This window comes from Vulpes vulpes, chromosome X, assembly GCF_048418805.1.
Source record: "Vulpes vulpes isolate BD-2025 chromosome X, VulVul3, whole genome shotgun sequence".
Lineage (NCBI taxonomy): Eukaryota > Metazoa > Chordata > Mammalia > Carnivora > Canidae > Vulpes > Vulpes vulpes.
The window spans coordinates 9,154,013-9,179,135 of record NC_132796.1 but is presented as its reverse complement, the minus strand read 5'-3'; the positions used below and the strand labels follow the sequence as shown (position 1 = coordinate 9,179,135).

Sequence of the window (25,123 nt, the reverse complement as noted above, 5' to 3'; positions counted from 1 at the left end):
GAAATGTACTTATGACCCCAACTCAGTTAATTTGTCTTTTTTTTTTTTTAAGATTTTATCCTTAAGCAATCTCTATACCCAACATAGGGCTTGAACCCACAACCCTGAGACTAAGAGTCACATGCCCCACTGACTGGCTGGCACCCTAAGCTCAGTTAATTTTGAATTAATCAAAAGGGTGGGTCTGACCTAATCAGGTGAAATCCTGAGTGGGTCTGACTTAATCAGGTGAAATCCATGAAAGAGGGACTGGATCCTCCCTGAGGTAGGAGGGGGGCTTGATAAAATAAGCAGCCATATTGGAGATATCCCTGTAGCAGGGAAATGTGGGCAGCCTCTATGGCCCGAAAGCAGCCTCCAGCCTTCAGCCTCCAGCCTCCAGCCCCCAGCAGCAAAAACACCAAGGCTACTTGCCAGTCGTCTAGCAGCAGGTAACTGAATTGTTTTTAACAATCTGAATGAGTTTGGAAGCAGATTCACCCCCAGCTGAGCCTTCAGATGAAAATGCAGCCCAGCCAAAACCTTTATTGCAACCCTGGGAGACCCTGAGGGGGTGACCCAAATAAGCTGTGCCCACACTCCTGAGCTCTGGAAGCTGTGAGATAATAAATGTGCCACTAAGTTTGTGTTCACTTGTTAAAGAGCAATAAAAAACTATTACAGAGGGGTGGGTTGGGGAGTGTGAGGGGAGATAAAGAGGGGAAAGAAAGAATATCATGGATAGTGGAGACTAAATTTAAATTGGCTTTCATCAAACTCTGAGCTCATGTCTTCCTTTATTCCTTACCCTATGTATATTTTAGACTGCAGAGGGTATTGGGTCACATCTGAGTGGACTTGAGTGCAGGCTTGGAACCAAACCAAGAAGGAAGTTGGGCCCAAGAACTGGTAGAAAGATGAGGAAAAGCAGAAGAAAATTCCAGCTTTGGGCTAAGGGTTGGTATGGAATCAGACTGTGTTGGGAAGGACATGTTTTAGGGAACAGATTGCTTATGCGGGCTGTCAGGTCAATACCTCCCACAACACTTCTCGTACCCCAGAACAGTTGTTGGTCATTCACAGACTGACATGCACTCAAAATTCCACAGCAGATCTTCAGCTCTTGGGAAGAAATAGTCATCCATGCAAATCACACATCATCATCATCTAAGGTACCCAAAGGCTAAGAACAAGTGAGTGAGTGTGTGTGTGTGTGTGTTTGTGTTGTTCAGGGAGTACTCAGTTGTCTTTGGACCTGGAACTTCCCTGGGGCTGAGGGAAGGATTTGGTAGGTCAGAACCTAAGTCTGTGGAGGGAGAGACTTTATCTGCTACTGTCCTATTGCACATACCATTTAAATACCTTTAGCAGGGCCTGTGTGAAATGGGCATCATGTACTAACTGGTCAGAGTTGGCTCCTTCATTCCAAATCCAGACAAAGTCCTGACTTATGTGTGGTCCCTTCCTCGGCAGCCTATCCATTTCCCTCTTAGAACTTACTGCATGCAATCTGCCATTATTGTTTATTTTTTTCTCTTCTTTCCTTGCCCCCTAGCCCTGCACTTGCCCACCAGACCTCCACGGGCCACTAGCCACAAATGAGTTTCAAATTTAAATTAATTAAACTATATTAAAAGATTCCGTTGCCTAGTCATTCTGGTTGCACTGAAAATACATAATAGCCACAGATGGCTATTTGCTACCATATTGTGCATCATGGATTTAGAAAATGTCCAGGGATGCCTGAGTGGCCCAGTGGTTGAGCATCTGCCTTTGGCTCAAGGCATGATCCCAGGGTCCTGGGATCGAGTCCTGCATTGGGCTCCCTGCAGGGAGCCTGCTTCTCCCTCTGCTTATGTCTCTCATGGATAAATAAATAAAATCTTAAAAAAAAGAGGGGATCCCTGGGTGGCTCAGTGGTTTAGTGCCTGCCTTCGGCTCAGGGTGTGATCCTGGAGTCCTGGGATCAAGTCCCACATCGGGCTCCCTGTGTGGAGCCTGCTTCTCCCTTGCCTATGTCTCTGCCTCTCTCTCTCTCTCTCTCTCTGTCTCGCATGAATAAATAAATCTAAAAAAAAAAAAAAGGAAAAGAAAATGTCCATGATTGTAGGAAGTCCTATTGGACAGTGCTGAATGCTACCCATTCAGCTCTTTTCACCACAGGCTTCAGATCCTTTAAACCTCTGTGTACAGGCAGTCCTCATTCTGCATGGGTCTGATATGCATGAATTGCAGTTACCATGCTTTAGCTAGACACCCGTCCTTCAACAACATGGCTTAAACTTCAGTTACCATGGCATGTTAATTGTGAGTCATTACACAAAGTACAAACTTTGCTATTAGTCCCCAAATCACTATATAAATAAAAGATGTGCATGATGATCAGTGACCAATCATATCACTTCTTTCAAAGTCCATTGGTGATTGTCACTGAGCATCTGCTAGCCGGCTTGGGCACAGACAGCAAAGCATGGAGTCGTGCTGCCTCCTTTCCCCGCCTTGGCGATAGAGCCACGTAACATTTTATAAAAATGGATGCTTGAAAGACGGGAGTAGCCAACAGAGATGAAAAGTGCAGTAAAGAAACAAGAAAGTGATAATGCTGGAAGTGAAATGAAAATCAAATGCAAATGAAATTATAGAAAAAGTAGCTGATTATAGGAATATGAACACTGCTTTCATTTGAGACTGGACATACTCAGCCAGAGGAATGCAGTGAAGGCGAATTCATTGACATAAGTGATGAGGGTGGTTGTGATGAAAAGGATGAAGCTGTCCCAGAGGAAGTGACACTGGAAAAGAAACCCACTTACATTAAAGGAACTCTTGGAAACATTTCACAACACTGAAAGCATGAACGATAAAATATGGGAAGCTGACCCAGATTTAGAAAGCAGTATGACAATTTGCCAAAGCATAGAAAAGATGCTTACTCCATATTACAAGTTAAATAATGAATAAAAGAAGACAAGCACTGTTCACACTACCCTTTATAAGGCTTTACCAAAAAGGGGACACCAGGTGGTTCAGCGGTTGAGCATCTGCCTTCACCTCCAGTGTGATCCTGGAGTCCTGGGATCAAGTCCCGCATCGGGCTCCTTGCATAGAGCCTGCTTCTCCCTCTGCCTGTGTCTCTGCCTCTCTCTCTCTGTCTCTTAATAAATAAATATATTTTTTTTAAAAAAAGGCTTTACCAAAAAGGCTCATTTTAATTCTTGAAGTTTCTAACGTTTTCAATTACTGTGTACTAAATACCCATTTTAGTATATTTTTCATGTCCCCTCACATTTATAATTGACAGTAAGATTGTAATGTTTCACAAAACTATTGGGACAATGTAATTTTTTCCTCATTGACTATTAAGATCATTTTGCACATTTTGGGCTTGCTTGGTCATCTTTGTGCTGCTGCGATGCCATGCAAAGTGAAGACCGCCTGCAATGCTGATTCACTCTGAACCCTTCCTTTCTTGAGGAATGACAAGTGATTACTCATTCTAGCATGGGTGCTGCATTTTTGGCAAGGACTATGTCAAGCATTCACCATTGTATCCCACCTCCAGCCCCTAGCAGTGTTTGCCCAGATGAGGAATGAAGGAATGGACTCATCTTGCCTCTTTACGTGGGTGACAGAAAGGAGTCGTGGAGCATTTAGAGGGCAAAACATGCAAAGGGTACTAATCAAAGTGAAAACAGAACTATTACTTGATTGGAGCTTAGCAAGAAGGCTCGGCTTCCCGAATCCCACATACCTCCACTGCCAGAGCTAATTCTGCCTTAATTTGTGAATGATGATGCTGCAAACAGGATTTTGGTCCAGACTGTTGAGTAGAAAATGAGAATTAACAGAAAGAACAAAAAAACAAAACAAAACAAAAAAAACCAAGCCCACAAATAACTCAATGCTTTGAGGTTAATGTGTAACAGAAAATTGAGATGGGATTGGAAAGACTGGAGAAAGCGCAGCTGAAGGCAGCAGGTTAATTTCAAGTTGAAAGGGTGAACGAAGCAGCGTGGGATAATTGGCTATCTCCTTCTTCCAGTGACCCAGGATTTAACTCATTCCATTATTTTGTGCAGCAGAAACACTTGATAAAGCCATGGATTGTTCTTCCATGGATTTCCTATGCACAGGCTTTGAAATTGAAAAATGAGTGGAGTAGGCCAGAGAACAGAGAGATAATTAAAAAGTATCCAACTTAGTGATGTTCAAGTTCCTATGAATATAAATTCAGTTCAAAAGGTTAGATTCTGACTCTGATCTTTCAAAGCAGAGAAGCTATCTCTGCAATGTAACTTTAAAGGAAGATGTGGGATGTTATACAGAGAAATGTTTTATCTCAGTTTTTGGACTGCCACAGGGGAAAGTAGCACTGGAATCCATAAAGCCAGACTGAAAGCTAGTCACACACACACACACACACACACATGCACGCACACATGCAGAGCTACTCAAATACCCCCCCCACCTCCATGCACCCCTCCACCCCCCAAAATGTGGAGACAAAGTCAGGTTAGCGAGAAACAATGTAATATGTATGTATTTTGATCCCTAGGAAGATTTCTAAATATTTGGAAGAGGAATCACCTGAACATAGCTGATTTGCTCATTTTCCAATTTAAAAATCTGTTAACAAAATCACGAATGGTAAACCAGTCAAAGAGAGCGGTCTTCTCCCAGTGCCAAACCAAGAGTAATCCAGGAGAAATAAATTCGAGTGACATCCTGAGTAGCTCAGGTGTATCATTCACAAGATAACTGGCATTTGGAAATGTATAAAAAAGGAACATTAACAAATGAAGCCTGTCTTTCCTAAGATGAATGATCATGGAAGATGAAATTCATAGCAAAAGGAATTGATCCATTGCAGTGTTGCTGTGCTGGGCATTCCAATATTTATTGTTAGTCTTTCTTTGCTGGAAAGTAATTTCTTTTGTGATTAGACTGATTCCAGCTGGGCCTAGGCAGCCTGTGTTAATTTCAATGTCTGAGGCAATTGCACCAGTTGTTGGTCTTTACGAGAAGCCTAATGGTGTGGTGGTTGTTCATCTGAGTCTTCTTTCCACATCCATCATATTCTGGCCAATCTATTTACATAAAATATGCTGGGATGGGGACTCAGGTAGAAAGGCAAATGCAGTCAGACCTATTCTGAGTCAAACCCATAAACCCAGATGATAACACTAACATCAGTATATACACATAAAGCTGAAAGCAGATGCCTTACATTGTTGACAGTGACTATGGGGCTTGGGTTTATAGGAATTTTCACTTTCTTCGTCACTTACTTCTGTAACATTTACCTGATAACATTAAGAAATGATTGATTTTTAAAAGTCTGAAAATGGCATTGTGGTTGTTTAAAAGTTCTTATCTTTTAAAGAAGTTCTTAGTAAATGAATTGGTGTGTGAGAAGTACAGATGAATTCATTATATGATTGTGTCTACTTCTGTGTATGTTTCAAAGTTTTAAAATGAAAGATGAATAGTGATACACTCGGAAAACCAGGCTGGGAACTCAATATGAAGGACCTCAAGTACGGGGGCGCCTGCGTGGCACAGTTGGTTGTGTGGCTGACTCTTGGTTTCAGCTCAGGTTATGATCTCAGGGTTCTGACATGGAGCCCTGGAACGGGCTCTGTGTTCAGTGGGGTCTTTCACTCTCCCTCTCCCCCTCCCCCCACCCACACGTGCTCTCCCCCTCTCTCTAAAATAAATACATCTTAAAAAAAAAAAAAAGGACCTCAGGTACAAGGAAATTTTATTCTCTTGTTCAGTGGTCTCTCAACCTGTGTGAATGCAACCTTATCTGCGACAAGATTTTTGCATACATGCACCAGGCATATGCTTATTAATTGATTTATTTATTTAAAATGATGTACATATACCACCGTACTATTATGCCATTATAAAACATACACAAACATAAAAAAGGCTAGATAAAAATAAACACAAGGATCATTCTAACATGTTCTTCCTACACTCTAGTGGACCTGGACCCCACTTAGGAGCCCCATGTGTAGTGAATGGGAGGGCTCTTGAGGTTTTCTAAGTACTAAAGAGTTTGTTTATAAGAAACAGAAACGTACTGGAGCACCCATAGGTAATGGGAGATGGTTTGGAAAGACCTCTGCTTCACTGAGGCCTCTCAAAGAACTGGGATGGACTGGGCAGCTGTCCTATCTAACGGGATAGGATTTGAACAAGGATCACCACTTCCTTGTACACTTCTTCTATACACATGCAACGCACATAATGCATCCTGCACATACAGGCAGGAGACAATATGCATACAAAGCAAACATCCCCCACACATTATCTTGGGCAAGGTATTTACCGTAGGGACTACGATGAAATCATCTTAACATTAAGTAAGTATGTACTTTGCCAGGTATTGCAGCAAAACCTTCACACACATGATTGTACTTAAAAGTCATGACAATCCTATGGAAAGAGATGTCCATTTTACTATAAGGAAATTGAGATTTAAAACAAAAATTGATGAACTTTCCCAAGATGAAGGGGGTAGAAAATGGCAGAGTCGAAATTTAAATCAAGAAGTTTCTGACCCCAGGCCCCATGTCCTTAACTAGTAAACCATATTGCCTCCATAGGGAATTAACAACAGTGTCCAAACCATAAGATTGTTGCGATGGTTAAATATATGTGATATGTTTAGCACATTGTCTGACATAGAACACACATCCTATTAATGTTAGCATTTTAGTACACAGAATATTTACCAAAAATTTCCACAGTAAACACCATTAATATTTATCAATATCAAACACCAATATTTATAATTATAAGAAAATAATGTATTATTTAAACATTATTTATAATAACACACACCTAAACTCCTTTTGTTTGCTACCATCTAGAAATATGTGTGACTTTTGTGATGGAGTCTCTATGGAATGACTGATGAGATAGCAACTATAGAATGTTCCGCCTCCTGCCCAGTAGGCTACAAAAATGAAGTATTTGCACCTGGCATACTCCTGTCATCTTTTAAGGAGCCGTCTACACAAACAGGAGTAGGTGTAGCTTAAGCACTAAATGACCCATGAAGTACATATGTACATATCAATTTTATTTGACAATTGCAGTTTGCATCCTTTCGCTTTGACCAAAAGACACATTTGTCGACAGAGGACAGTTCTGAAAACTTCTTTGCATTCCATCAGTTTCACGTAAAGTGGTCAAATTTACCACTTGCTTGTTTGTTTCCTTCAGCTTTCATATTTCTCTACCAATCCAAATTAGAGCTTTTACTAGATACTCTGTTTATCATGGCTTCTGTATCAGAGGAGCCATCTCTCCCTGATTTTTCTGGAACGTTCTGGATTTGAAACTGTCCCAACGTCAGGCTGGAATTCCAAATTTGGTTGGAAGCATTGGCCCCTAGAAAGGTGATGCATGAAGCTCTGTGCGGAGAGCTGTGACTCACAGGCTGGTGTCTGGGCTGCTTTACATGACTGGATCTGCACTTATTTGATGATCATTGAATGTTGCTTTTTGTAATTTTGCAAATACTTCACTAAATGTTCTGTCACTCTTAATGGAATTCTAAGTTTCACGGTTGAGTCGGGGTGGGGAGGAAGATGATGTCTTTGGTTTATATATTTTGACATTTAATCAAAAGAGATCTCTCTTTCATCAAACAATTTAATTTTGATATTACTCATTCCTTTCATTTTATGTCGTTAGATCAGCTCTAACTCTAGGTATTACCTAGGAACCTGCGCATCATTACCTCTCTTCTATTTGGGAAGTATTTGAACTACAGAAACATCATGAAGAGCATTCGTACTGACACAATCGAATCCACCCCCACCCCATTTCTAGCCCAAATGGCAGAAGCCAAAATTAAATTTTATGTAGGATTCTTGGAAGAAAGCATCAGATAACCAAACACTATGAGCAAAAAATTAATTTATTATATATATTCTCTAATAATTCATAATAGCTTCTTGGATTTTAAATGTCTCTTTTGCTATTTCCAATGCTTAAAAATCATAATTTTAAAACATAAGTACTGTTTTATATACACTGTGATTTCTTTCTCTCTCTCTCTCTCCCTCGCGCTCTCTCTCTCTCTCTCTCCCTCTTTTTTAAATTCTAAGTATGAATGATATGGTCTCCAAGTATCCACTTGGAGGGAAAGGGGATGGGATTCATTGTTTTGCTCTAACACGGGAGAAATTTAAAACTTCACATCATATACCTGGAGTTTCAACTATATGAAAAATAGCCAAATGTCATCACTTTCTTGTATATTTCTTTTACACGTATATATATGTATAATATAAACAGAATACTTCTGATTAGTACATTTCAACATTTCATCAATGTGACTTTTATCTCCTATTTTATATAAAATAACAAAATATACAGAGAGAAGAAAGGAGACATCTGTTCATCGTACACATAAAGTAAATAAAAGTTCATGTATGGCTTTGCAAAGGTAGATTATGATGTGACTTTCAGACTTTATTTATTTAAAAGCATCTTGAGAGAACGTGTTAGTGTGCTTACGAGGGCGGCCATGGTGGTTGAATGTCGCGCCGAGAGTCCAACATTAGGATCCCCAGTGGTCTTTCCAGTGGCTGCCTCTGCAGCTTTCAGGAGACAAATGTAGTTTATGACCACTTCATTGATCTTCGCTACGATTTCCTGCCGCTGTGTTTCTGAGTTCACGACTTTAACTAATCGCATGCAAGCTTCCGTTAGGCAACAGAGCACTTGAAAGCTGGAAGTCATAGCTAGGAGCATCTCCTCTGGGCTTTTCTCGGCCATTGCCAGCTTCCTACAGGCACTTCCCAACTGTCTGGACTCAATGGACAACAGTTGCTTGTACTGAGAAAGCGTAAGGTCATATGCTTCAGGGCGTGACTCCTCCCTCTTCCCCTTTGTCGCCCTTACGAGGCAGAGCAGCTCATTGGCATCATTTTGGGCTGCGAGGAACCCATCGGGCATTGCGTATGTGCTCTCTTTTAGGGCATTTATTCTTGCAATCCGGGCATCGAAGGCCAGGTTGCTAAAGTCCGCGTCATCTGGGCCACTCAGGTCTTCCGCCCAGACCTTCAGCACTGACCCCCTGGACAGCTCCCCTCCTTGCTTCTGAATCCCAACAGCCGGAGGTGGGCTGATTGGTTCTGGCGTGGCTTGAGTCATCTGTGGCCGAAAGAGGCAAGAGACCTGGCGCGTGGCCTCTCCCTCCTCTTCATCCTCATCTCCATCTTCATCCTGCCCTCGGTTCAGGAAGCAGTAGCTGAAAGGTCCCCGGCATCTCCAGTTGCTGCCTTCCAGCTTGCGCAAGGGTAATGTCCTGTACAGCTTGGAGTCTTTGTGAGCCACCGGGGACCTCTTGTGAACTTTTCCCTCGGAGCTAAAGAACATCGAGCTTTGGGAAAAACTTTTGGTGAGCTTCTTCCCCAGGGGGAGTTCTGCTCGCCTTTCCGAACTGGCCTCCGGTGCTTCTGTGATTCCCGGACACTTTAAGCTGACCGCACCCTTGGTTCTCTCTTGGAAGGTCTCCAAACCCACAGATCCCGAGAGGATACTGCTGCTACGCTGCAGAGCCTTCTGGCTGGGGGGTGTCCCGAGGCTCCCCCCTCTCAGATCCAGTGGCCGCCAGTTCACAGCCTCTCCGTATGCCAGATTTGCTTGGGAGAAATCATTAGGGTCTTGATTTGGAATTGGCACCTTTGATTCCGAGTGAATGTTTGATGGTAGCAGGATGGGATCAGCTTCAGGATGTTGAGACCAAGCTGAAGGCATGCCTCCTCGTCTCTCCTTCCCAGGCTCTGTCAAAGCTACACTAGGGGTAGCAGAAAAACAGAGAGAATCGTTAAGCATCTCATGGGTGGTCATTTTCACTGACTCTCTAGGTGCTGGCTGTCACTTCCCGAGGATGTACTCTAGAAGGGCTGCCGTTTGTCAGGGTCACCCTCCTTTTCAAAGACTGCCTCCTGAGATCTCATAAGATTTCCATTTCAAGAAATATTGGGTAGCTGTTATTTCTGAAACTATGGATTTATTTGTTTTGAAACTATGGATTTATTTTGAATTGGCTAGAAATCACAATTATTTGCAGAGACTGTGGCGCTTCACAACTTGTTTGACCCCCGGTATTTATCTATCAGTGTTTAGACATGTAATTAGAAAACACACATCCTAGATCTCGGCTATTCAAAATATTTATGACATTTGAGTTTCATTTCAAGGGCGTTAGGTTAGTCCTGGCATCAGTTACCTTTTTTTTTTTCCCTAAGTGGTCTAATTAAGGCAAAGTAAATAAGGTCAGTTTTTCAAGAGGACCCCAAGAGGACTGCCTGGTGTGGGGTTTGAAGAGGAGACCCTGGGCGAGTTGCTCAACTTTTTGCAAAAAAGTTGTCACGTGAAGAAAATATTTCCATGTCATGGAATTTTTTGTGGGAAGAGGGAAATTAGGTGAAAGCTCTTCATGAGCCACGAAAAATTAAACAGCGTGCTTCAGTTAGAGGTCAAGACACTAGCTGAGTGATGAGTTAGGGAATATTCATAGGCAGGTTTCCCGAGGCAGGTGATGCCAGTGGTGGGTTTTGTGAAAGTAGATCGTCTTAAAAGGGCAGGAATGGAAATGAACCTATGCAAGATCTCACTAACATCTACTGACCTAGTCCGGAAGAGATGTTATGGATATACTTTGATATCTGAGAGTAGGAAAGAACATCTGTTTTGGCCACATGATGGCTGGCCGAGTGGATTGGTGAGAGGAATATGTGCCCACTGGGTGGTAGGATGGTGAATATGGGCACAGAGGTGGTTGTGTTCTTGTTTCTACCTATGCCTATGTTTTATTATTTGGGGGAAAATAAAGCAGCTCATCACGCGTACCCCCAAAGCCTTCCTGACACCGAGGTGTACCGGATACTTCAGGACATGTCTCTAAGAGAGTCCTACGGAGTAGGGAGGGATATTAAGTATTGCTGAAAGGCAAATGATCTTCCGCACCCCCTTCCATCTCCCTGCTACCCTGCTCTATTATCCCTTCTTGACTCTCAATAATGAAATGGCAAAAATAGAAATTCGAGGTCTTGAGGAGGAAATCAAACTCTTGTGACGCTACACGACACCATCCTGTAACTAAGAGTCACCCTGAGCATGGCTAAAAATCTACATTTTTAGAAAAAAAAAATGTGTCGCTCCGCCAAATTTTGGAAGCAAGCACAGAGCAAGGTTCTGAAGAGCAGATGCCATCTCCACTATTGTTACAGATCTAGAAATGTCAGTGTTTGCTCAGACACTGGGGGATCGCTGATCGATACTTAACCTGGCCATAGTTCTGCAGCCCCTACGAAAATTCTAACTTCTACTTTTCTTCCTGACTTTCTACTTTGGGCTTTGTTGTCAATCCGGGTTACATGCTTCTGGTGGGCAAGGCAAAGCGCTAAATCCATCATTGCTGTACCTGTGGTTTCCTTAATCTTGGGGAGTCGATGACATCCATCTCTCAAAGTGCCAAACAGGGGTTCTGCATTAATAGCTGTGTGCAGAGCGGGCACTGCCATCCGTGGACACATGCCTTCTGTCTGGGGGTGCAATTCCTTAAAGGTGGCTCCGTGGCTGGGGAGCCCGGTGGCTCTCTCCTCCGCGGGAATGTAACTCATGCCTTTCCCTGAAGTCTCAGGAATCAGGTGCTTCCCCATGGCGGGGCAGAGGGGGGACTCCACAGGTGTGGCACAGGTGCTGCTGCTGCTGCCTGTGCCGCAGCCCGCGTCCACCGAAGAGCCTTGAGAGCTCTGCAGAGAAAAATGGCACTCGCTTTGTAACGATGACATCCGCTTGGCCAAGTGGTAGTCACAGAGGCGGGCCACGCTCTCTTCAGCCTCCGGAAGCTTGGAAGGATGGTCACAGGTAGACGGGTCGGTATCCTCTGGGTTATCTAAGTCTTTGGCTGAAGATACACAGGTCACGTCAGTTAAGAAGTGGTCCCGTTGGCCAAGTGCTGAAACCTCACCGGCTTCTCCATCGGGAGCCCCTTCGTCTTTCTCTTCCGCCTCCCTGGGCCCCAGTCCGGGAGCTCTGGGGAACGGGATCCCCGTCGCTGCTTCCAGCCCACTTTTGTCGGCCACTGCCCCGTCGGTGGCCACGTACCATCTTTGGCTGTCCTTGCGAAAGGCAGTTCTTTCCAGGTTAAAAGTGCTGAGGTGTTGGCTGTCCCGTGAGGACACGGTACCGAATTTACCTTTGGCTTCCTCCTCTGCCTCGGCTGATTTGGTCCCCTGCTGTTTTTTCCCTGGCACGTTCCCACTAGGGGGCGCCTTCCCTTCCCCGTCGGCCAGCTTGCTTTTCCTTTTGCTGGTGCAGGAATACACCACCGACCCCATGTGCAGTTTGCTAAAATAGTCAGTGACCGACTTGGTCTCCATGGTCTCGGGCTCCATCTCCATGGGGTCTGGGTGCAGGATCTGCTTGGAAGGCACGACTGGGGGCGGGAGGTCAGTCACAGGGCGGGGGGCCAGGCCGTGAGGGGGCTTGGGAGGCAAGCCCCCCGCGGGGGCCTTGGAGGCGGGGAACTCTGTCTGCTCTTCCGCAAGGGGGTGGTAGCCTTCGTGAGTGGCCAAGAACATGCGGGAGAGGCTCTCTGACTGCTTCTGCGCGGTGGCCAGCTCAGAGTTCTCAGTCATTTCAGAAGAGTTAGTCTCATTGCCCGAGTCTGACGAAGACTCGGGACTATAAGCCCGCAAGATGGCTACACCTGCATGCCGCAAAAAACAAGAACCGGTTAATGGATGCGTCAGAGGCACTAGGAGACACCTAAGAAGACGGGACTCGTTATGATCAAAAAACCAAAAAGCAAAGCAAAACAAAACAAAACAACAACAACAAAAAAAACAAAAGCCAACGACAACAACAACAAAAAACCAAGTTTTTCCCTTTTCAGCAAGGACTCTCAGTTTATTGCACAACTGTTCCAGAAATGGGGAAAAATACGTGCCACATATTAAGAAAAAAACACAAAAAACCAAAAAACAAAACGAAAACAAAGGAAACCACATACACAAGAAAAAAAAAAGGAAAAAAAAATACCCCATGATGGTAGCTTCAGCACACTCATGAAACGGGACATGCGTGAAATGGACAACAGCACATTAACAGGTCTCCAGGGGTAAGTGGCTTGAGAGGGTGGAATGCATGGTTATCACTGAATAAATGTAACAATCGTGAAAGAACCTGAATTGTCACTGGTCTGCTGTTCTTCTGACACGGACAGAGCTTCTAGAGCTTCCAGCGTGGAAACCACGGTGCTATCCAGCCCCTTCTCACACTTCCCCTCGGCGCTGGTGGGCACAGCGTCAATGAGGGACACGGGGATCTCATCATTTTGCAGACTTCGGCCGGGCTCCTTATCCTCGAGGAAGGACGCTGCCTGGCTCTGAGAGTCCTCCTCGTCTGAACTATCTCGAAAGCCAGGTGGGGGTGCGGCGATGGCCATGTTCAGGGAACGCAACAGGAAGTCATCCTCATTGTCATCCCCTTCTGGAGGGGGCAGGGATGTGAGGTCGATGATGTCATCGCTCGAGCCAGACAGGTTGAGGATGGCTGGCTGGTTCATCTCCCCCACCACGAGGTCCTCCTCACAGCTCACTTCGTCCTCGTCCTCTGCGTCGTCAGTGTTTTCTGCGTAACAGATGTCGTGCAGGAGGGGCTCCTCTATCCCCTCAGCGGCCTCAAAGTTTTTGACGTCACCTATGTTTGCATAAACAGAATTTGCCACAAACTGGATGCTCTCTGCGTCAGGAGTGAGATCCAGGCCCTTCATGTCATTGGCACTGCTGATGTAGAGATTCCTCTGCTTCTCCAGCAGTTCTGGGCTCTCCTCCAATAGTCTCTCGTAGCCGAGAGTCGGGGGATTAAGACCATCATCCAAGGCGAGATCTCCGAAAATAAAGGACACTTTGGCTCCTCTCGGAGACTCCTGTGCTTTCTTGAGAGTTTCTGGTCCCGAGAGGGTCAACAGGGACCGCTGTGCCAGACTTCTGTAGTCGGCCTCACACGCGGCATCTCCCGGCTGGGTCAGCGGCTGGTTGAGTTCATCTGGATTATAGGTGTTGTCTAGGTACAGGTGCCGGTGGTCTTTGGGACACAAGGTGCCATCCGAAATATCGACCGTCTTCTGTTTTGAATCGATGTATGTTATCTGGGCTTCTTGCTCCCCTTCGCCGATAAAGGTGGTCATCTGGGGGATACAGTTCCAATCTGGGCCAAGGAGGTTATGCTTTCCTTTATTTTCAGCTCCTAAGGAGAAAGAATCATGCAAAGACAACATTACTCTGAGGCCTGGTTTCTTAATTTAACGGCTGGTAGCACCACTTCTGTAAATACAGTCATGCAGCTTTCCGGATATGGTACCGGTCGGTTGAGGCTTCAGGTGTCAGGATTTCTTGGTTAAGGTGAACTGACCCTAACAAAATACATCCTGCACAAAATATAATTGCTATTCCATAAAGGACAACACCATCTGAGTACAGGGAACTACCCCTTATCTCCATCTGACCCCTGGTTCTGTTATTAGAAGATCTCATCTACGTCTATGAATGTGAATAGACGACACGCCTCTAAAATTCCTTAAAGGCCGCAGTCCAATCGGCTGTCATTCCAGAAAATAGATTTCCCCCCCTTCTTGGTAAAGCGAGATCTAACATTTACCACTTTGCCGAGGGAGATGTTGGACTTTTTTCCTCATTGAGGTAGAAGAAAGTCAAGGAACCTCGTACTTCCACCACAGATTTTAGGAAACATTGTAATGATAATGTCATAATAGAAATAATCTAGTATATACATAAATAAAAACATAATCATGTTGTAATGATGGCACAGAGACCTCTTATCTTTAGCCTTTTTACATCCTAGTAGGTGTTAATATATTCACGTATAAATGTCAGCGTGCACGCCTGTTTGCGTGCGCGTGCACACACACCTATGATGCACCCGGTGGAGCGTATCACAGGTAACGTACTTCTCTCTGCTATTTTTTTTCTCTCTCTTTTCTATTTCTAAGCATAGTTAACAGATTGGCTAATTTCGATTTTTATTTGTATCATGAGATCCTGAAGATCTGTTTGATGTTCCTCATGAATTAAAATTGCAAAACCCTAATTTAAAAATCACTGTTTTCTTTCTTCCTCAAGGGTCTTCCAGCAGGGAATTTTGATGTGGAGAGTCTGCTCTGATATTTAACAAGACAAAGCAGCGCGTCATTCTGTCAATATTGCTTTGTAGATTGCAGAGGAAACATTCTGAGGACATGTTAGGGCCACATATTCTCCCATTAGTGCCCTCCGATTGCTCCCTGGCCTAGGTTTCGATAATACTGACATCAGATGTGCAAGACATATGGGGAGAAAAGTCAGTTTTACTGAAGATGTTTCTGCTCCAAGTTGTACGCATTGAACTCAACGCTGAATGTTGTTCCAAGTCCTTTTGCTAAATGCACATGTTTTCAAGAAGAGCAAGTAAAGAAACAATTTTGAAGACACTGAGCTACACAAGAACATATTTACATGTTACCTTACTGGGGGGGGGGGGGTCAGCACTGTTTTGCGAACAATTTCGATTACGACCGACTGCGTGCGGGGCTGGGTGTGTGCACGCGCACGTTCGTGTACGTCAGGAGACTGAATTGCTAGGGGAGGAAGAGTCGTTTAGCAAAGTTGTGCCGGGGCTCTGGGTTTAAACTGGTGGTTGGCAAACTTCTCCTGTAAAGGGAGGGCTAGAGAGCAGACACTTTAGGTCTTGTGGGCCAACTGCTCAGTTGAGCAATCACTCAACTCTGCTGTTGTAACAGGAAAGTAGCCGTGGGTGAGACATCCACGAATGCATGGAGTGGGGTGAATGGTGGCCTCATCAAAAGATATGTCCACTCTGTGAATATGACCTTATTTGAAAAAAGAGCCTTTGCAAGTATCATTCAGTTATGGATCTTGAGGTGAGTTCATCTGGATTATCTGCGTGGGTCTTAAATCCAACGATGACTGTCATAGGAGGAAAACAGAGGGAGATTTGGGCCCCACAGAAAAGCAAGGAAGGCCATGGAAGATGGATGCAGAGACCGGACTTATGCAGACACAAGGAACGCTGGCAGCCCCTGGAAGTTGGAAGAGGCAAGAAAACATTCTCCCCTTGAGCCTTTGGACGGAGTACGGCCCTGCCGCTGCCTAGATGTCAGACCTGTGGCCACCAAAACTGTGAGACAGTAAGTTCCTATCATGGTAGACTTTTTCTTTTTTAAGATTTTATTTATTTATTCATGAGAGACAGAGCGAGAGCGAGAGCGAGACAGAGAAAGAGAGAGGCAGAGACACAGGCAGAGGGAGAAGCAGGCTCCATGCAGGGAGCCCGATGGGGGACTCGATCCCGGGACTCCAGGATCACGCCCTGGGGCGAAGGCAGGTGCTAAACCGCTGAACCACCCAGGGGTCCCCCCAGGGTTTGTAATAACCTGTCACAGCAGACCCAGGAAACAAATACAGTGTGCTTGGCTGAGTACCAATAAAACTTTATTTACAAGAACAAGATTTGATCCATGAGTCATAGTTTGACGACTTCTGGTTTAGAACAACATGAAAGCGGGACAGATCAGCAGGCTAAAACAGCTTGATAGATACTTACTCGGCTCCTCCTAATGCTCAGAGGTGCACAGATGGGTGGGTTCAGGGATTTTGAAAGGAACCGAAGGTTAATTTTCAAGATAGGGAAGAAATGGGGGCTTGCTGTTCCTTATCAAAGATCTTGACTCAGGTCTCTGATCAATTTGAGACAAGAAGAAAATACACACTCAATCTTGGCTTCCTTCTAGAAGGGTGTACTGACTTAGCTTTTGGAATGATTTTAGAGCCACAGAAGGAAGTGGGTTAGGAACTGGCCCCATCTCCCGCAGAGTGGGAGGACAGTGTGGACCACGGATGAATTGGTCTAAACAGACTCTATTCTCTACACTTCTTGGGTCTTGGGCGGGGGTAGGGGGGTGTTTCTGAAGAGGAGAGGGAACTTGCAACCCTTAGGAGAGGATGCTAAGCCCCTGGCTGCTGCTCAGCTCGGGTCAACCAGGTGCTTGCTCTTTGGAGCTTGTCGGCTCTCTCTCTCTCACCACCCCCAACCCCCTGCTTACACGCGCATTCCCCACACCCCCTGATGGGGAGAGATACCCGGAGCACATGCCCTCACCCTCATTCTCAGGGTAGAACTGGGAGAAACGACTGAAAGGCTGAGGTTCCATTCTTTCCCCATGGAGATAATAGCTTTTGCCCCTCGAAATCTGATTAAACATTACACTGTGAGTCACCATCTACTGGACAGAATGGAGGCCCCTTATTACCGTGACTGTTTTTGACATGGTAGGTTGCGATTTCTTCACGCACCTCTACAATCTCAACACTCTAGGGGAAGAAAGGTTTTATTTTCAAGATAAAATTCAAGATTTGAAGATAGATAGCCAAAAACTGGTTTTCCAATGCGAAAGGACCATGTTGCATCGCAGAACTGACCTTTGGAATTTCCCGGGCCAGCGCGAAGTTGCTCGAAATCTCCTAGCTCAGGGAAAACAACTGCTCGTACAAATGTTCACCACCAGAGCCAGGGCACACTCGCCACCACCATTTTGCTCCTTCCCTGTTTACCTTTGATCACTTGCGTGTCTCAGGGTCCTTCTTTGCCTCCCCTCTGTCTTCCCTTCCCTTCTCCGTTTCTATCACTTTCTTCCTCAGGTTCTCCAACTCCTGCTTCCCTGCCACTTGTTGAAAGAAGTATCGGGCATCCTTTCAGGTGTCGTACGCAAGTTCCTTCCGAACCCTTTTGTTGCAAGCTAACTTCTTAATCCCAATTTTACAAATGAAGAAACCCAAACTTAGAGAAATTTTAAAAAGCTACTTCCAGGTGGGGCTGGACCACATCTAGTTATAATTCAGAGTTGCCTTCTGGCATGCCTTGGCCACTCCCTCGTTTTCTCTTGGCTTCCCTTCTTCCCGTGACCAACTGCTTCCCCCTAACCAGCCATCATCATAAACTGTGCAAGTCTGCTGGGTTGTGTGTGTCTATCTGCAAATAACAAGATATTTATGGAATAATGATTTATGTTTTCTCCTAAGTCCGAAAGTGAGAGGATTTTTTTCTTTCTCTCCCCGTCCCTTTCAGAAATAGTGACAATGGGATTGGTTCTTAAGGCTTTCCCTTTCTTTTAAGAGAAACTCTGATTATGGAACCCTAGTGGGTCAGCAGCTCTGGCTTGAGGGCTAGTGTCTGTTCGTCCATCAGCCACGTTTGCTGAGTGTTCACTGTAGATGGAAGTAAAGAGTCAAACACTAAAGAACAAAATTCTAAAGTGAATGAAAACCACCCACTCTCAAAGAAGCTGTTAACACCACAGCCCTCCTTGTCATCACTTGTGAGCTATCCTGTCTTGTCAAGTGACTAAACCTGTTGGATGTCTTTGCCATCTCGACGCTCCCGCTACAGAGCTAAGATGGCTGCTGGGATTCCTTCTAGAGGCCCAAGTCCAAGTGCTGGGTGAGACCCAAGTCCTCCAGTTGGTTTCAGAGCTCCCAGAATCCCGGCTGGAAGTCTGATGTAGTGGGAGGTGTCCAGATATCTGGGTCTAGGGCCCCTTAAGGAGGGAGAAGCCCTAAAGGTGGGGGTTCACAACTTCTATTGTGCATTCCATCATTGGCTCTCTGCATCCTGACCTCTGCAAGAGTGAGGCAGTAAAAACTCAGTCATAAAGACTGATGCTTACTGTCTTCAGAATAGGAAAATCACTCCCTTTGAAACACGTTCTCCAGCATTTCCAAGTGATGAGTAAAATAGGATGGGGGAAAAATGAATATTTTCACTAAAAAAAATAAGGCCACATCAGAATTATTTGAAGGCTTTTGTCTTAAATTTGGATATAAGACTTTTGAATGAGCACAATTTTAACTTTTCAAGAAATGTCCTTATTGTTGTCACATTTAGGTGACAGGGGATGGGGAAGGGAGGGGTCGGTGTGTCGTGAGTTTAGGAAGAGAATACCTGTTTCCTGGGTTCCTGTATTTTTCTTGTTGGCCATGTTAAATATTGACCTCCTGGAATCCACAAGGAGCCGGTAGTAGCCAGCAGTTAAGCAGGCCAGGTTCATGGCATCTGATGATTCCATCAGCAGTGTGATGGGCTGCGCAAAAGAGAATAGTTTGGTTAAAGCCGTCCCTCCTTAATAAGCTCCCTCAGGTAAGTTTGTGCTTATGAAATATAACAAAGAAAGTTACTGAGCAACCATTTCATTGGACCAAAAGGTAGGAAGTAACACCGAGAGCCTTTCAGAGAAACATTTAGGTGACGCCATCTTGAAAGCGTAGACATTTTGAATCTTCCCAAGTAATATTGGAATGGGAGAAAAAGATAACATTGGTTTTACTCCAAATAGTTAACATTTAAAAAAAGTGACAGGGACGCCTGGGTGGCTCAGCAGTTTGGTGCATGCCTTCGGCCCAGGGCGTGATCCCAGGCTTCTGGGATCGAGTCCCACATCGGGCTCCCTGCATGGAGCCTGCTTCTCCCTCCGCCTGTGTCTCGCCGCCCCCCCATGAATAAGTAAATAAAATCTTAAAAAAAAAGTGATAGTCAGTTACCAAATGTGAACCTGGGATCCGAATAATCACAGGAAGATTAAGTTTGGGTTCATAGTGAAAATTAGTGTTGAAAAGAAGTAAAACTTCAAGTGAAAATTATGTCTAAGATGGAATGAAAAGTGTCAAAAAGATCCAGGAAAAGGATGCTCGGAAAAGACGTAAATTCACAGGAGAGCAAAACAGATGCGAGTTGAGAAAAGGCCTTGCTATAGCTTTCTGGAAACAATGAGGTTATCATAGGATTGGAGACAAGTCTTGGGCATATGGGGAAGGAAGTGTTTAGTTGAAGCAATTATTCTCCTTGAATTAGGAAGGGTGGACTGGCTGGTGTGATCTTGTTAAGAGAGAGAGAGAGAGACAGAGAGAGAGAGAGAGAGAGAGAGAGAGAGAGAACTTGACAGAGGAATAAAGGAGCAACATGAAAGCAGAGAGGGACAGAAATGTCGAGGTGACCAGCTCTTGCTTTCACTCCCAGGTATGGGACCGTCGCCACGTTTGATGGCCCTGGCTAGTGGAATCTAACTTCCCACCCAAAGTCTCACACTACTTAATAAACTGCCTTTTCTTTCTATTTCAATTGAGGTCTCCCCTCAAAGGATCCCACAATTCTTTCGTGTAAGCAGGAAACCACCAATTGGGTCGTGCCACCTACTTCTGTTGGGCTGAACTATCCCGTTATCAGGTGTGTGTGATGGCTGCATCCAATCCACACTCTTCCCTACTGTTTCTATGAGGGGGCCACTCTTCTTAGCATCTTTGCTCATGGAGTGGGCCAGGCATTCTGAGTCTATTCTAGCACTTTCGCTGCCATGAAGTTCAACCAGAGCCCCTGGATTCAGCCCACGAAATGCCATGAGCCATGGCCACCATGTCTGAGCTCCATACTCTCCCTTCCACGGTCACTTCGTCCCACTGCAGAGCGCACAGAGGCTTTTGGATTTGCTATGTAGACAGAACCCTCGCCTGTTCTCAGAGCATTCCTCTCGGTTGACATGGCTTCCTTTTTTCCGTGGAAGCAGAGATATGTTAGCATGGCCAAAATCCAATGACTCATCTACTACTGGGGTAAGAAGGTAGGCCCAGGGGACCTGGATAATTTCCTGTCAACTTCTGTTTTGGGAGTAGAGTTCTGCCCTTTGAGGACCATCTCAGATTGTTGTTTTCAATGGAACGGCCATGACATTCACAGGGGCCAGATGTTCGGTCGGTTCTAATTGCTGTAGCACAAAAAGACAGACTGACTCAAGTCCTCAGCTTTTCCCAAAGAATAAACACATATGGGCTGGATCTCACAAAAGGGAATGGGAGTTCTAAACAAAGTTGGGGAAAATCTCCCTGACTCTCTGGACATGAATATTCTAGAAGGTTAGCACGGAAAAATCTCCCCCACCTCCTCTCTGATTCATGCACTTGGGAGCTACAAGGAACCTCAGAAACGAACTGGTTTGCTTTCTCATGTATAGATGAAGACTTTGAGCAACTTGTCACGGCTCCTTAGGGAGGACTGGAGCCATCAGGCCTAGGTTGGGTGGATGTTTTCTGTACCTCGTCACATTTCTGATCCTCTGCCCACGTTGAAATTTTGACTGCGTTGTAAATATTGGCGGTGTTATCACAAATGTGCTATTCAGATCAAGGCCCTGTGTCAGCACCTGAAAAATTTACCTTTACATCCAGCACATGGAGCTCCACCCGCACCAGGCTGTCCTCCTCGGTAAACATCTCGATCCTGTTGACGTGGCTGAAGTCAGCTAAAAGAGCCACCAGATTGGTTTTGGTGTTTATGACGTGGCTTATGCCATATCGGGGCCCAACCAGGAGAGTCACTTCTGAGCGCTTTTCCGCCTGCTGAGAGACGTTGACAAAGTATAAAAATCCTCGACCTCCAAAACACCATGCAGAGTTGAACCTGAGAGCCTATTCTTACAAGATCACATTTTCTTTAGGGAGTGTTTCTCGATCATATTGTGCTAAATCACCCAATTAGAAGAACCAGACATCATGATTGCATCGAGGCCCCGATAAATTAGGAATAATGTAGAGAGTAAATGTTATCAGAGCACATAGATTCATAATCATGAGACACTTTTAGAAATGAGGATTTTTTTTCCCCTCTTTTAATATGAAAGCAACTTCTGGCCCAATGATTTAAAAGAAGGCCATTGTAAGAGCGCATCAACTCTCTCGGTTCTTCATATTTCTTTTTCTAGGGCATTCTGCAGTGGTGTTATCTAGTTTAACATTTCTTCTGATATTTCCAGACTGGGGTGCAGCCGATTAGAAATGAAGGCTGGAAAAGATTCACAGCTGATTTGCTTTTGTCATCAAAGGCAGCTCATTCAAGACAGCCTATGGCAGTGACATTTTGCAGGCTTCCGTGGCTTCCAAGAGAAAGCAAGAAAAAGCAATTACCACTAATGTTGCCTTGAACACACGACCCCCGTACAGTCGAAGGTCACTGAGGAACTTGAGATAATGGACCTTGGCTTGCAGTGCAGAGAGCTGAGGAGAGAAAAGAAACCTCAGGTGTTAATTCCAGTGGGTATGGTGTGGTTTCTGCTGGAGACCAGCTAACCACAGGGGCGAACCGGGATGCTCTCACTGCCAACAGAAGGGGTGTGACAAGGACTCTTCATGACGAGTGAGGGTAAACTGCTATGTATTCGGGTTCGTGATAAAGGGTTGCAACAAGACATCCAGATTAAAACCTTTTTATTATTTGGGGGGAAAGGCCTGGCGGGGGAGGTCATAAACGTGGAACCGCTGGGCGGGGGCACTCAACAAAAGAGACAAGATGGTAAGATATTCCACTGAAATGTCTGCTCACTGGAGACCCCCAAGAGTCGAGTGGTGCTTTCCAATCGCAGGTAGGGACGAAGCGGGTTGTGTACAGGAGACTCACCTGTACACAGAGCTCGTGGGAGTCGTTTTGAACACACACCTGCCGTCTACATACAGCCTGTGAAATAGGCTCGCCACGCTCACCTCAAGTTTCCTCCAGCCTTGGCATGCTTTCAGGGAAAATGAGCTTTCTGTGCTCCAATCATTGTAGAAATGTTGGGACTTGCCAGAAGTCCCTGTTTGATTAGTTCAACTCAAGGATCTACTGAGTTTCGTAAAGGATATAAAACGTAAAATTTTATCCAGGTGAGATGTATCTTTCGAAAGACTCAAAAATGGAGATTCCCACATCACAAAACAAGTACTTGATTGTTAACTATACCCAAATGCACTACCCTTTATGTCATTGGTAGCCAGCACTGTTGGGCCATCCTACTTCTTTCGAAAACCCAAAGCACTTTGCAAATTGATTTGAAAGCAAACCACTCACTCTTGGGTAGAAAAACTGACCTTTATAGAAAAACAATGATCGATCGATCGATCGCTCAATCCTAGAACAGTTAACCAAATCCAGTGGGCCACACTTGAAAAAAATCCCATTGGGCCAATCAAAAGAAATTAGCTTTGGGCAAATCAGAACCAAATTTTTTTTTTAAATCTTTTTTTTTTTTTTAAAGTTTACTTATTTAAGTAATCTTTACACCCAACACGGGGCTTGAAATCAAGACCACGCAGTCAAGAGCTGCTCATTCTACCAACTGAGCCAGCCAGCCAGGCGCCCCTACAAAATCTTCATCCCTGACGTCCTGCTAGATTTCTGTGAGCTGAATGCTTTCAGAAATGAGGAAGTAAGGCAACAGTGGCTGGAGTGTGTCGAAGCTGATTTTACTTTTTAAAAAGCCATGGGGTGAGGAGGGAATAGCAATAAGTATGTTTTAGCCAGTAAAAATGACTTATAATCCAATACCAAGACCAAAGAATTGCCCACATAAACGGTGATTTGTATTAGAGCCACCCACGTCTCTATGGCCAATATCAATTGTTAAGTGTTCTCGGGTTGTAACACTGCTTCCAATTTTATAGGTCCTGTATTTTTAGGGTCCTCTTTCTGGTTCTTGAAGCCCTTTGCTTTTTATTGCCTATAAACATAACTCTATTCCGACCAACAAAGTTTTAAAATGCCCTTTCTGTGTCTTCTGATAAAAAACAAAAAAATAAGGGAGATTTTAACACTAATGGTGGTGAATGGCAGAAATAATTTTATCTTCCTTTCAGAAGTAAGATTTAATTCAGTGGTTGTCAACCGGGGGTGATTTTGTTCCCCAGGGCACATTTGGCAATGTCTAAAGACGTTTTCCACGTCGTGATGGAGGGCGGCTTGGAGGTAGAGACCAGGGATGCTGCTAGATACCACACAATGCACAAGACCGCCTCCCTCCGCCAGCAAACAATGATTCCAAATGTCAACAGTGGGGACGTAGGGAAACCCCGGTTTAAATAATGCGGTATCTGGTCTGCAAGGACCCTTGCTGCCTGCTTTGCATTTAAGACAGTCTGAGCCGTAAGCAAGAGCACGATGGAAATGCGCAATCGTCTTGCAATTCTGTTCTCTAATCACAAGATCTCAGTGGCTATGCAAGGTTCTCTTGCACGCACACGTGAACACACACGCACTCCGTACAACAAGGAGTCCATAGCTTCCAAGAAAGAAAGAAGTGTCCACAAGAACACCTACTTTTCATTAGCCTTAGAAACAGGTTAATAGGGAAGAAAAGGGGTGGGGGTGGGGGCGGGGGTTATGCGGTGTTACTGCCTCTGAAAATATTTTATTCACGAGCTAATTTTAAACATTTTTAGAAATGCATGCAAGCCCGGCTCTTTAAAATCCATTTTCCATTAAGATGCAAATGTGATACCTTTTTACCCGGTGGTACCAAGTTTTGATTTGCTTTGACAAGGTGTGAAAGTGCTTTCTTTATGTTCTTCTCTTTCATGCTTTGCAGCACAGCAGAGGGAAGAAAAGTCTCTAATCCCCATTCTTTTCTGCAATAAAGAGCATATCTTTAATTTCACGTTCTTGTGATGATTAGTTATCTAAGACAAGATGGCACTCTGATGTTGGTGGGAACAAACGAACTCCGAGCAAGTCAGGAAATGGAGCCGGGGCCCCAATTAGGGAAGCAACTTTGAATTTACGCTCGGGGAACATACTAGCTGATTAGGAATACAGCTGTTTGCACCTTAAAGGAAACATAGTCTTCCCTCTCCAGAGAGAATGCCTTGGGGACCAGTGGAAATGGAGACCATTTGTCCAACCCTCTTGGAAGGCTGGAGTGTCACTGGATTCATTCACGTACCCGAGTATGTATTTCCAACACCATTTCTCCCGGTTCCTTTGTTTACTGTCACTACAAGGGCCTATGCCAACTCCTTCATGCCCCGGACCGCTCTTCCCTCTCCTGCCCCCCTCCCCCATGGCCACTTCACTACAAACACACACTTCTCCGCCGGTCACATGATGTCCATCTAGCTCCTTCAGGCAACAGCTCTTGCTGGGTACGTGTGTGCACGCCAGGAGCGCGGCTGGTGTGGTGACGGGGTGGGGGTCGTGACCCTTAAGTGTGTGTGGTACTGGTGGGGAGGTGCCACATTCC

General features: G+C 44.9%; 1 protein-coding gene across 6 annotated transcripts in view; it reads right to left on the bottom strand.

Annotated features, from left to right (window-relative positions):
* Positions 1–5,822: 5,822 nt before the first annotated feature.
* Positions 5,823–25,123, bottom strand: part of FRMPD4 (FERM and PDZ domain containing 4) — a 563,800-nt gene continuing 544,499 nt past the window's right edge. For 3 of the 6 annotated variants that reach the window (XM_072743797.1, XM_026015299.2, XM_072743798.1), the window contains exons 11-17: positions 24,386–24,512; positions 22,041–22,130; positions 21,294–21,476; positions 19,033–19,171; positions 13,201–14,265; positions 11,435–12,724; positions 5,823–9,802 (exon numbers count right to left, since the gene is read on the bottom strand). In XM_072743797.1, coding sequence (XP_072599898.1) covers positions 9,798–9,802; positions 11,435–12,724; positions 13,201–14,265; positions 19,033–19,171; positions 21,294–21,476; positions 22,041–22,130; positions 24,386–24,512 — 2,899 coding nt within the window. In that variant the 3' untranslated portion in view covers positions 5,823–9,797. The remainder of the gene's footprint in view (positions 9,803–11,434; positions 12,725–13,200; positions 14,266–19,032; positions 19,172–21,293; positions 21,477–22,040; positions 22,131–24,385; positions 24,513–25,123) is intronic. The other 3 variants (XM_026015297.2, XM_026015296.2, XM_026015298.2) reach the window with 1 other exon arrangement.